General features: G+C 44.6%; 1 protein-coding gene across 2 annotated transcripts in view; it reads left to right on the plus strand.

The window, feature by feature from the left end:
- LOC134980847 (putative N-acetylated-alpha-linked acidic dipeptidase) overlaps positions 1–13,843 on the plus strand; it is a 466,241-nt gene that overhangs the window by 275,299 nt on the left and 177,099 nt on the right. For both annotated transcript variants that reach the window (XM_063947838.1, XM_063947839.1), the window contains exon 10: positions 9,744–9,826. In XM_063947838.1, the coding sequence (XP_063803908.1) occupies positions 9,744–9,826 (83 nt within the window). The remainder of the gene's footprint in view (positions 1–9,743; positions 9,827–13,843) is intronic.

Below are 13,843 nucleotides of genomic sequence, written 5' to 3' on the forward strand. Positions count from 1 at the left end.
GAGCCGGTGGACCGCAAGTTAGAGAATACGTTAAAATCTATTTATGTGGCCAATGGGACATTACTCAGGCCTACCATTGCCTGTGCGTGGGTGAGTAATGCTATTGAAAAGTGGTCAGAGAACTTGTCATCAGAAATTGACACAATAGATAGAGACGAGATACTCCTAACTTTAGGTCATATCAAAGACGCTGCTGCTTATATGCTAGAGGCCATGAAAGATATTGGTCTCTTGGGATCGAAAGCCGCTACCATGGCAATCTCAGCACGGAAGGAATATGGAGGCTCTCCCGTACAAAGGTGAGGCCTTGTTTGGAGATGGGCTGGATGCTTTAGTTTCTGTGGCTACCGCGGGTAAGTCGACATTCTTGCCTTATGCTCCTGCACCAACGAAAAAGACACATCACTCTCAGATGCAGTCCTTTCGGCCCAATAGATACAAAAAGGGTAAAGGTTCTCCTTTCTTTGCGGGTAGAGGAAGAGGAAAAGGAAAAAATCCCACAGAGTCTCCAGGATCACAGGAGCAGAAATCAACCTCTGCTTCTGCCAAACCTGCAGCATGACGCTGGGGCTCCCTTGCGGGAGTCCGCTCAGGTGGGGGCACGTCTGAAACTTTTCACTTTTGGGTTCAATCGGGTCTAGACCCGTGGGTCATACAAATAGTGTCCCAAAGGTACAAACTGGAGTTTCAAGACGTCCCCCCATGCCGTTTTTTCAAATCGGCCTTACCAGCTTCTGTCCCAGACAGGGAAGTGGTAGCAGCAGCAATACAAAAATTGTGTCAGGATCAGGTCATTGTCCTGGTTCCCTTGTTACAACAAGGAGAGGGGTTTTAGTCAAGCCTATTTGTATTTCCGAAGACGGATGGCTCGGTCAGACCAATTCTAAACCTGAAAAATCTGAATCTCTACCTGCAAAGGTTCAAGTTCAAGATGGAATCTCTGAGGGCAGTGATTTCCAGTCTGGAGGAGGGGGAATGCATGGTGTCAGTGGACATAAAATATGCCTACTTACATGTTCCCATTTATCCTCCGCATTAAGCTTATCTGAGATTAGCAGTGCAGGATTGTCATTACCAGTTTCAGACGTTGCCGTTCGGGCTCTCCACGGCACCGAGAGTGTTCACCAAGGTGATGGCGGAGATGATGGTCCTCCTTCGACAGCAAGGAGTCAATATAATTCCTTACCTGGACGATCTCCTGATAAAAGCGAGGCACAGGTAAAAGTTGGTGCAGAACATTGCACTCTCCCTGACAGTACTCCAACATCACGGTTGGATCATAAATTTTCCAAAGTCACAATTGGAACCGACAACAAGAACGTCCTTTCTCGGGATGATACTGGACACAGAAGTACAGAGGGTATTTCTTCCAGTAGAAAAGGCTCTGGAAATCCAGAGAATGGTCAAACAAATTCTGAAACCAACAAGAGTGTCGATTCATCAATGCATTCGGTTGTTGGGAAAGATGGTAGCGGCCTACGAGGCCATACAGTTTGGCCTATTCCATGCCAGAGTATTCCAGTGGGACCTATTGGACAAGTGATCCAGATCCCATCTGCACATGCATCAGAGGATAATCCTGTCATCCAAAGCCAGAATTTCACTCCTGTGGTGGCTACACAGTTCTCACCTCCTAGAGGGACGTAGGTTCGGGATTCAAGACTGGATCCTGGTGACCACGGATGCAAGTCTCCGAGGCTGGGGAGCGGTCACACAGGGGGAAAGCTTCCAAGGAAGGTGGTCAAGTCAAGAAACTTGTCTTCACATAAACGTTCTGGAGTTGAGAGCCATTTACAATTGCCTCCTACAAGCGGTACATCTTCTTCAAGATCAACCCGTACAGAGCCAGTCGGACAATGTAACAGCAGTCGCGCACATAAACCGTCAGGGCGGAACGAAAAGCAGAGCGGCAATGGCAGAGGTGTCAAAGATCCTCCTCTGGGCAGAAAGACATGCAAAAGCTCTGTGGGCAATTTTCATTCTGGGAGTGGACAACTGGGAAGCAGACTTCCTCAGCAGACACAATCTCCTTCCAGGAGCATGGGGCCTCCACCAAGAAGTATTTGCAGAGTTGCCAGGTCTTTGGGGAATTCCTCAAATAGACATGATGGCATCTCGTCGCAACAAGAAGCTTCAGAGATATTGTTCCAGGTCGAGAGACCCTCAAGCAATATCAGTGGATGCACTAGTGACCCAGTGGTTGTTTCGGTCGGTATATGTCTTCCCTCCACTTCCACTGATACCAAAAGTTCTCAAAATCATGAGAAGAACAGGAGTTCGAGCGATCCTCATTGTCCCAGACTGGCCAAGGAGGGCTTGGTATCTAGATCTTCAAGAGTTGATCATAGAAGATCCCCAGCCTCTTCCTCTCCGCGAGGACCTGCTGCAGCAGGGGCCGTGCGCGTATCAAGACTTACCACTGCTACGTTTGACGGCATGGCTGTTGAGCGCCGAATCCTAGCCCGAAAGGGTATTCCCAAAGAAGTCATTCCCACTCTTATTCAGGCCAGGAAAGGAGTAACATCTAAACATTACAACCGTATTTAGAGAAAATATGTGTCTTGGTGTGAAACCAAGAAGGTTCCAACGGAAGAGTTTCAGTTAGGACGTTTTCTCCATTTTCTCCAGGCAGGTGTGGATGCGGGCCTACGAACAGGTTCAATCAAGGTCCAGATTTCGGCTTTTTCTGTTTTCTTTCAGAAACACTTGGCCTCCCTTCCAGAAGTTCAGACTTTTGTAAAAGGGGTTCTGCACATCCAACCTCCATTTGTGCCTCCTGTGGCACCATGGGATCTTAACGTGGTGTTGCAGTTCCTTAAATCAGACTGGTTTGAACCTCTCCAAGAGGTCGAGTTAAAGTTTCTCACTTGGAAAGTGGTCATGCTGTTGGCCTTGGCATCCGCAAGGCGGGTGTTTGAGTTAGGGGCCTTGTCTCACAAGAGCCCTTATTTGATCTTCCATGAAGATAGGGCTGAGTTAAGAACTCGTCAGCAATTTCTTCCAAAGGTGGTTTCTTCTTTCCATATAAATCAACCTATTGTGGTGCCAGTGGCTACTGACACCTTCGCTGCTTCAAAGTCTCTGGATGTGGTCAGAGCTTTGAGGATCTATGTCGTAAGAACAGCTCGGATAAGGAAAACAGAGTCTCCTGTATGCTCCCAACAAGATTGGGTGTCCTGCTTCTAAGCAGACTATTGCGCGCTGGATCAGAGGTACGATTCAGCACGCTCATTCTACGGCAGGATTGCCGATGCCGAATTCGGTGAATGCCCATTCTACAAGAAAGGTGGGCTCATCCTGGGCGGCTGCCCGGGGGGTCTCGGCATTACAGCTTTGCCGAGTAGCTACTTGGTCAGGGGCAAACACGTTTGCTAAGTTTTACAAGTTTGACACTTTGGCCGATGAGGACCTACAGTTTGGTCATTCGGTGCTGCAGGGTCATCGCACTCTCCCGCCCGTACTGGAGCTTTGGTATAACCCCATGGTACTGAAGTGGACCCCAGCATCCTCTAGGACGTATGAGAAAACAGGATTTTAATACCTACCGGTAAATCCTTTTCTCCTAGTCCGTAGAGGATGCTGGGCACCCAGCCCAGTGCGTACTTTACCTGCAGCTGTTAATTTTGTTGCAAATGTTTTCAGCACGTTTGCTGTTATGTTTCATGACTGTTGGCATCTGGTTTGTGGAATGCTATGTTGTGCGGCATGGTTGAGGTGTGAGCTGGTATGAATCTCACCATTAACTTAAAAGTAAATCCTTTCCTCAAAATGTCTGTCTCCCTGGGCACAGTTCCTATACTGAGGTCTGGAGGAGGGGCATAGAGGTAGGAGCCAGTTCACACTCTGAAAAAGTCTTAAAGTGCCCCATGGTACTGAAGTGGATCCCAGCATCCTCTACGGACTAGCAGAAAAGGATTTACCGGTAGGTATTAAAATCCTGTTATATATATACTTCACCCCACCCCTCCCCTGGTGGGCCCTTCCAGAGGAAGATTTAGTCATTATGGTGTCCTAGGCAAGACACCCATTTGGGGCTCTCTTCCTCAAACAATCCTCAGTGTGCCCCTCCCCCCACTACCAAATATAGCAGATAGGTCCTCGCACATTATGCTGCCCCCCAATCAGTGTATGCTCCCCAATCTGACCCCCACCGATTATAACAGGCGGATGGTAGTTGTACTAGTGTATTTATTATTATTTATTACCAGTTATTTATATAGCGAACACATATTCTGCAGCGCTTTACAAAGAACATTTGTCTATTCACATTCTTCTACCTACCACATGTACACATTCACGTTAGGGTTAATTTTGTTGGTAGCCAATTAAACTATCAGTATATTTTTGGATTGTGGCAGGAAACCAGATTACCCGGAGGAAACCCACGCAAGTATGGGGAGTATATACAAACTCCACACAGTTAGGGCCATAGTAGGAATTGAACCAATGACCTGAGTGCTGTGAGGCAGTAATACTAACCATTACACTATCCATGCTGCCCTTAAAATCACACTGTAGGCACTACGCACAGGCAGGTGCAGGCAAATCGCACCTGGCAGTTATCGAGCTACTGACAGCCTGCCAGGAGTATTCAGCAGCCTTGCACACGGATATTTTTGACAGAAACCAGAAATGCCCTTCCGACTCCATGATCTGTCGGCAAACCCCCTGGGACCCACTAGGCCCTTGCGGCTGCTTTGGTTGCCTAGTGGTAAATCTGCGACTGTACGGTAGCGAGTTCGCTGACTTAATTGTCAGACCTCGTATAATGGAGTCACACTAAAGGCACTGATAGATAGTCAATACAGTCACGGACTGAGGGGTGCAATAATGGATATTATAATGGATGGGGGACCTGCAGTGCTAATAGGGAATGGGGGAAGTGCTACATAAAGTGCGGTGGGCGGAGGGGGGGCACTGATATATAATGCAGCCAGGCACCCATACCTTTTAATACTTATTATTGCACCCAATCACATTGATGTTGACTACATTATATATGAGTGCCTCTCTCCCCTTACTGATTGTAGCAGCCTAGCAGGTCCCTATCCCTTATTATACTCATTATTACACACCCCAGTCAGTGTGCCTGTATTGATTATATATCAGTGCCCCACTGATTGTAGCAGGCATCTCCCGTATACGGTAGTACTTAGAATAGAATATTATAGCATATTGATATATCACTAGTCAGTGTGTGTCTCCTCCCCAGCCATGATTGTAGCAGGTCCCCTATCCCTTATAATACTCATTATTACACACCCCAGTCAGTGTGCCTGTATTGATTATATATCAGTGCCCCACTGATTGTAGCAGGCATCTCCCGTATACGGTAGTACTTAGAATAGAATATTATAGCATATTGATATATCACTAGTCAGTGTGTGCCTCCTCCCCAGCCATGATTGTAGCAGGTGGCTGTTAGACACTGTGCTTAAAATAACACTATTCAAACCCCTCACCCTCAACCAAATCCCCTAACTCCCGCCTGATTGGAATTTAAAGTAAGTGGATGTTCTATAAAATTTAAAAAATACCGTAATAAAGAACAATCATGTTTTTTTCTGTGCTCCTCTCTCTAAGCATCTGACGTCATATACATGTGTCAGGCATCCGCTGGAGCCAGCACCCAACAGCTGTCTATTCACTGACAGCCTACTGGGAGTATTCAGCCGGCCCATCTTTCTGACAATTTTGGTGAAGCTCGCGGTCCACCGGAAATGCCCTTTATACAGCCTTGTCGGCAGGTCCTCTGGGACCCACAGGGCCCTAAGCAGCTGCTTTGGTTGCCTTGTAAATTCTTCACTGGGCCCTTCATTCCCCAGTCCAACACTGCTTGTCATAGCAGAGATGGCTCCGAGACAGCTCTTTCTGGATGCATCACAGTGTAAGATGCATGTTAATCTTTTTAAAGCAATATCGTTAACATGTCAAATATACAAATAAAAATGAGCAAATAAAAAGAAATAAAATGTTTTATAATAGCTGATTATGCTAAAATGTTTTGTGGACCTTGGCCACTTCTTTAGGGAAGATATTTGTCAATATGTATATGGACACAAGTGCTACTTTTAATTATTCTGGTGTGTGTTCATTTTTACTGTGTCCTGACGTCGTTACACTTTACTTTATTTATTTTGTCTTTTTACATGTCATCCAGGTAACACACTATTGAAAACCTACTGTAATTATTAATACTATTCCAAAGTCTTAGTTACACACATTTGCAAATATATCATGGACGCTGTCTGCCGTAATGTGTAAAAAGGGGACACTGTCTGGTGTAGTGGTGCTACTGTGCAGCGTAATTTGAATAATGGAGACTACTGTGCACCATTATATGAATTGGTATTATTTTGTGGCCACACCCCTTTCCTGTGAAGCCACGCCCCTATATTTTTTGCCGTCGGTTTACGTAAAGGGGGGGGCGCTGATGCCGTTTCTTGCACACAGCGCTAAAATGTCTAGTTACGGCACTGCCATGTGGTACCTGCTCCTCTGTCTGCTGCTCACTTGTGACTGGTGGGACACTTAGAGTAGGTCAAAATATGATCACATTTTCTCATCACCAAATCAGTATATGTACAACTATCATTATGGTTCAATGACTGCAAGAATACAGTATAACCTAGAGCATAGGTTCTCAAACTCGGTCCTCAGGACCCCACACAGTGCATGTTTTGTAGGTCTCCTCATAGAATCACCAGTGAAATAATTAGCTCCACCTGTGGACCTTTTACAATGTGTCAGTGAGTAATTAATACACCTGTGCACCTGCTGGGTTACCTGCAAATCATGCACTGTGTGGGGTCCTGAGGACCGAGTTTGAGAACCTGTGACCTAGAGCATAGGTTCTCAAACTCGGTCCTCAAGACCCCACACAGTGCATGTTTTGCAGGTCTCCTCACAGAATCGCAAGTGAAATAATGAGCTGCACCTGAAGGCCTTTTAAAATGTGTCAGTGAGCAATTAATACACCTGTGCACCTGCTGGGTTACCTGCAAAACATGCACTGTGTGGGGTCCGGAGGACTGAATTTGAGAACCTGTGACCTAGAGAAACATCTTATGTAATTCATTAGATATAATTTCCAAAAAGATGTTTTGGTGAGAGAATATATGATAGTAACGTCTTGCATAGAATGAATACATTATAGTAACATGTTCCTTGATAAAGCCCTAGAGAAAACAGATGCACTGCTTTGCTATATGTTTTATGAAGAATTCCAGCTCTTGATTCAAGCTAAAATTAAGCACTGAGATATTTGACATTTGTACATCCTGGCACCATTTCAATACTGTTACCCTATTTCCTCAGCATTATATATTATACATTGTAATTCAGTAGCTTTACAATACCACCAGATGGTGGTTTTGCTAATCATTGAACTTCCAGTCAGATTATACCATACCTTCCCTTTGATGTCTGTTCATCATTTACTGTGCAGTATCTACACAATGTAGGCTAGAAACAGAATGAGACAATACTGTATGTGTATGAATATTGCATTCTTTAGACAAATAGATGTATATAATTGCATTTGACAGCAAAACTGCAAGCTGACACATCTTACTTGCCTAGCTGTAATATTATATTCCATACTGAGTACAAACTGCCTACATAACAGATGAGCCTGGAAATACTTATTTACATTTGCGGATGATAACAGTTCTGCAATATAGAACTCCTGGGTGAGTTACTAAAGGTCAGTTATGATGTTGTATAACTGTGGTGAGATTGCAAGTTGTTTTGCGTATTATTATGCAAATGAACTCATTTAAACAGGTATGAAACAAGATGGTAGATAATGATGATTGTAAGCTTGCGAGCAGGGCCTTCCTACCTCTATGTCTGTCTGTTTTTACCCAGTTTTGTTATATTACTGGTCTAATTGTAAAGCGCAACGGAATATGCTGCGCTATATAAGAAACTGTTAATTAATAAATAAATATGATGATGACTGGACATAGGAAAATTGGGCCATATAAGTGAATGTGCGCTGATACACCTCATATACTGTATTGCAACAAAATGCTAAGATTCTGCTTAGCTCTATGTGAGCATCAAGAAGTCAACTAAGATAATTTTGAAGTTAGAAGGGAGGGCAACCTTTCTCTTATTAACATAAATGCTTGATTTGGTACTGTTCTTGCTGTTAGTAATAGGCCCTACACACATGCCGATATTCTGAAAGATATGAACGATCTCGTTCATAAATGAACGAGAACTCGTTCATATCTTTCAGTGTGGAGACTCCAGCGATGAACGATGCGCGTCCCCGCGCTCGTTCATCGCTGATCTCCCGTCGGCTGTGCATGCAGGCCAATATGGACGATCTCGTCCATATTTGCCTGCACTTCAATGGAGCCGTGTGACGGGGGGAGTGAAGAAACTTTACTCCCCCCGTCACTGCCCCCCCGCCGCCGGGTTGCTCGTCGGCCGTATCGGCCGTCGGGCACCTCGGCGGCGCATCGCCGAGTGTGTAGGGCCCTTTACGATTAAACTTTGGCATATACTTTCAGGTGGATACCATGTACAGTTTATAAAGCACACTAAAAATTCAATAGTGAAACAGACATTTTTTATATCCCCTCACCACCTATAGTTAAGACATAAATACATGTATTTAAAAAAAAAAAAAAAAGAAAGAAAATTTGAATGAATGATGTGAATATATAACTAGACAGCAGCCAGGTCTTTGAATGCTAAAATGTAAATAATTTGATGTGACTTTAATGGGTATATTTTAAGCAATTTTACCAATTTTAAATCAATCTAAATAGATACTGCATTTCAGGGGCTATAGCACGCATGTACTAACAGCAGAAGCTCTTTAAGAGAGGAGAGGGCCCGTGTGCAGTTCCTGATTGGGCCCCCACCTCTCCGGAGGTGCTGTAGACTATGGCATTGTGCCAGAGTCTACTGCACATTCGTAGGTCTCCGGGAAGATGGCACCTGCAGCATGTTCCAAGGAACATCTCTATTGCGCATGCGTGAATCACTGGAAAATGGCCACGGCGGCCATTTTTCGAGTGATATTAGCTGCTCTGCAGCAAGTTCTGGGCTGATGGAGAGATGAGTATAGTTAAATGGGTGCAGGGTGTGCAGTGTGTGGGCCCCCCTGGACCCAGGGGACCATTTGCACCACACACCTTGCACCCATTATAGATATGCCACTGACTTACAGATGTTTTTTATATTATTGTTTACATGATAGTACATGTGTTTTTTAGCTCCTGAATATAGATCATTTTGCATTGTTTTTAGATTGATGAAAATCGACCTTTAGTAAATATATTGTACCCCTAATACACACCTAAGACAGTTCTCAAAAGCAGAATGGCAGAATGCACCCTAATTGTTTGAAAGTTTGTAAATTACCCCCAGTGACTGGTAACTTTTTTCTTTTATACAATAAGTTTGAGAGTGATAATGATTTTCATACCTAAACTACCGTACTGTATTTTTAATATTACACTTCTCTAATATGTCTGAATGTACTTCCTTAACTAGCCCCACTGACCTTACCAATACAATATTATTACCCACTATGAAAATGTGTTCCATGATCAAGCCAATTAGTGAATTAATGAATGAAATGCATATTATAACTTATTTTTTGCCTTTTTCTTTAAATAACATATACTTGACAACTCATTTATTTCCATTGATAAAGCTGGAAACAATACTTACGGCTCTGGTTTATCTTCAACAAAAATATACAGTATGTTATGTTTTATCAGGCTGGCGCCCCAGAAGGTCCATTTTGTTCTGTAGTTGGGGAGCAGAGGAATATGGTCTTATTGGATCTACAGAAGGAGTAGAGGTAAGTTACATTAAGTTATTTAAAAGTAAATAAAATAAGTATCAGTGTGAGAGTAATAAAGCAATAATTAAGTAGCAAATATAAGATGTATTAAGATCACGGCCAGTTCGAGTCACGTTCCTTAGAAGCGTCCGTACAGGGTGCCAGACTCCTAAGGGCGGCCACCAGCCAGCCCATCAGACAACTCAAATAAGGAGCTGGTTCGTCAGCCAATCAGAGCTCACGGACCAGCACTGGTGGCTCCTGATTAGTTACCGGACCACAAGTTTTGATGGGCTCACAAACAAGCACCATATTTAAGATGGCCACTGCCAGAGACCGGACTGAGGGTCAGGAAAGGCGTGCACTGCGCTCTCCTCCCCTCGGTCACAGCGCCAGCAGTAGAGGAGTCCGGGGGCAGCCAGCAGCAGAGGAGCCTGGTGACGTTGACAGCAGCAGAGGAGCCCGGTGGCAGCCAGCAGAACCTGGTGGTGGTGACAGAAGAAGAGGAGCCCAGTGGCAGCCAGCAGAGCCCAGCAGCAGTAACAGCAGAAGATGAGCAGCGCTACGAGGGGCATATGTGTGTCTGGCACTATGGGGGCATATGTATATCTGGCACTATGGGGGCATATGTGTATCTGGCATTGTGGGGGCATATGTGTATCTGGCACTGTGGGTGCATATGTATATCTGGCACTGTGGGCGCATATGTGAATCTGGCACTAAACTGGGGGCATATGTGTGTCTGGCACTATACTGGGGGCATATGTGTATCTGACACTATACTTAGCGGCATGTGTGTATCTGGCACTATACTAGGGAGCGTCATGTGCAACTGGCACTATACTGGGGATGTTATGTGCATCTGGCACTATACTGGGACGTTATTTATAACTGCCACTATACTGGGATGTTATGTGTAACTGGCACTATACTGGGATGTTATGTGTATCTGACAGTATACAGGAATGTTATGTGTATCTGGCACTATACTGGGGACATTATGTGTAAGGAGCACTACTGTGGGCATTGCATATAAGGCTGCTAAATGTGTGTGTGCGTGTATAGAGGGGTGTGTGATTATATATTTATAGTTTGATATCATAATATAAAATTGTGAGGCCAAGCCCACTTGTCCAGGAGCTAGCGTGCCTTTGGCATGCATATTGAAGGGGGCACTTAACATTTTCTCACTCAGAGTGCCTGAACCTGGCGCTGATTAAGATATAAATCTACCTTATATGTTTTCCTCTACAAATCACCATTACACATCACGTACAGGCAGCAGATTCAGTGGTCAAATCCAAGTGTAGGTCAGGGCATATGGCAAAAGTACAAATCTAGGCATCTTTATGGCATGCAGACATCAGAAAAGTGTCAAAAAGCAAGCTAGATAAGGATCACAGAATCACAAAAATTACCTTGTGTCAGTTTTCCCAACAGGCACGTTAGGGTAGGTACAGTGGATATCCAATAATATTGTGCATAGGTTAACAAGACCACTAAATTTACCTGTAATGCAGAAATTATCCTCAATAAATTAGAGATGTGCACTGGACATTTTTCGGGTTTTGTGTTTTGGTTTTGGATTTGGTTCCGCAGCCGTGTTTTGGATTCGGACGCGTTTTGGCAAAACCTCCCTGAAAATTTTTTTTTGGATTCGGGTGTTTTTTTTCAAAAAACCCTCAAAAACAGCTTAAATCATAGAATATGGGGGTCATTTTGATCCCATAGTATTATTAACCTCAATAACCATAATTTCCACTCATTTCCAGTCTATTCTGAACACCTCACAATATTATTTTTAGTCCTAAAATTTGCACCGAGGTCGCTGGATGACTAAGCTAAGCGACCCAAGTGGCCGGCACAAACACCTGGCCCATCTAGGAGTGGCATTGCAGTGTCAGACAGGATGGTACTTCAAAAAAATAGTCCCCAAACAGCATATGATGCAAAGAAAAATTAAAGAAAAAAGAGGTGCAAGATGGAATTGTCCTTGGGCCCTCCCACCCACCCTTATGTTGTATAAACAGGACATGCACACTTTAACAAACCCATCATTTTAGCCACAGGGTCTGCCACATGACTGTGGCTGAAATGACTGGTTTGTTTGGGCCCCCACCAAAAAAAGAAGCAATCAATCTCTCCTTGCTCAAACTGGCTCTACAGAGGCAAGATGTCCACCTCATCATCATCCTCCGATTCCTCACCCCTTTCACTGTGTACATCCCCCTCCTCACAGATTATTAATTCATCCCCACTGGAATCCACCATCTCAGGTCCCTGTGTACTTTCTGGAGGCAATTGATGGTGAATGTCTCCACGGAGGAATTGATTATAATTAATTTTGATGAACATCATCTTCTCCACATTTTGTGGAAGTAACCTCATATGCCGATCGCTGACAAGGTGACCGGCTGCACTAAACACTCTTTCGGAGTACACACTGGAAGGGGGGGCAACTTAGGTAAAATAAAGCCAGTTTGTGCAAGGGCCTCCAAATTGCGTCTTTTTCCTGCCAGTATACGTACGGACTGTCTGACATGCCTACTTGGATGCTGTCACTCATATAATCCTCCACCATTCTTTCAATGGTGACAGAATCATATGCAGTGACAGTAGACGACATGTCAGTAATCGTTGGCAGGTCCTTCAGTCCGGACCAGATGTCAGCAATCGCTCCAGACTGCCCTGCATCACCGCCAGCGGGTGGGCTCAGTATTCTTCGCCTTTTCCTAGCAGCCCCAGTTGCGGGAGAATGTGAAGGAGGAGCTGTTGACGGGTCACGTTCCGCTTGAGTTGACAAGTGTCTCACCAGCAGGTCTTTGAACCTCTGCAGACTTGTGTCTGCTGGAAAGAGAGATACAACGTAGGCTTTAAACCTTGGATCGAGCACGGTGGCCAAAATGCGAATTAAGGGCTCCATCCACAAGTCCCACATGCCTAGCGGAATCGCTCCATTTTAGCTCCTCCTTCAAAATCTCCAGCTTCTTCTGCAAAAGCCTGATGAGGGGAATGACCTGACTCAGGCTGGCAGTGTCTGAACTGACTTCACGTGTGGCAAGTTCAAAGGGTGGCAGAACCTTGCACAACGTTGAAATTAGTGATGTGCACCGGAAATTTTTTGGGTTTTGTGTTTTTGTTTTGGATTCGGTTCCGCGGCCGTGTTTTGGATTCGGGTGTTTTTTTTACAAAACCCCCTCAAAAACAGCTTAAATCATAAAATTTGGGGGTCATTTTGATCCCATAGTATTATTAACCTCAATAACCTTAATTTCCACTCATTTCCAGTCTATTCTGAACACCTCACACATCACAATATTATTTTTAGTCCTAAAATTTGCACCGAGGTCGCTGGATGGCTAAGCTAAGCGACCCAAGTGGCCGACAAAAACACCTGGCCCATCTAGGAGTGGCTCTGTTGTGTAAGACAGGATGGCCGATTTAAAAAATAGTCCCCAAACAGCACATGATGCAAAGAAAAAAAGAGGTGCACCAAGGTCGCTGGATGGCTAAGCTAAGCGACCCAAGTGGCCGACACAAACATCTGGCCCATCTAGTAGTGGCACTGCAGTGTCAGACAGGATGGCAGATTTAAAAAATAGTCCCCAAACAGCACATGATGCAAAGAAAAAAAGAGGTGCAATGAGGTAGCTGTGTGACTAAGCTAAGCAACCCAAGTGGCCGATACAAACACCTGGCCCATCTAGGAGTGGCACTGCAGTTTTCTAGCGAGAGGATGAGTGCTTCCATCCTCATGTGAATCTGAACCACTAGCCATGAACATAGGCCAGGGCCTCAGCCGTTCCTAGCCACTCCGTGTCGTAAATGGCATATTGGCAAGTTTATGCTTCTCATCAGACGCTTTTAATTTTGATTTTTGGGTCATTTTACTGAACTTTTGTAGTATACTTGACGACACAGAGGTAGAGCAGTGGACTACCGTACCGTACTGCTATATATATACTGGTGGTCAGCAAAATTCTGCACTGTCCTACTACTATATACTGCGCACAACTAAAATGCAGCACAGGTATG

This window comes from Pseudophryne corroboree, chromosome 12, assembly GCF_028390025.1.
Source record: "Pseudophryne corroboree isolate aPseCor3 chromosome 12, aPseCor3.hap2, whole genome shotgun sequence".
NCBI classification, from domain to species: Eukaryota; Metazoa; Chordata; class Amphibia; order Anura; family Myobatrachidae; genus Pseudophryne; species Pseudophryne corroboree.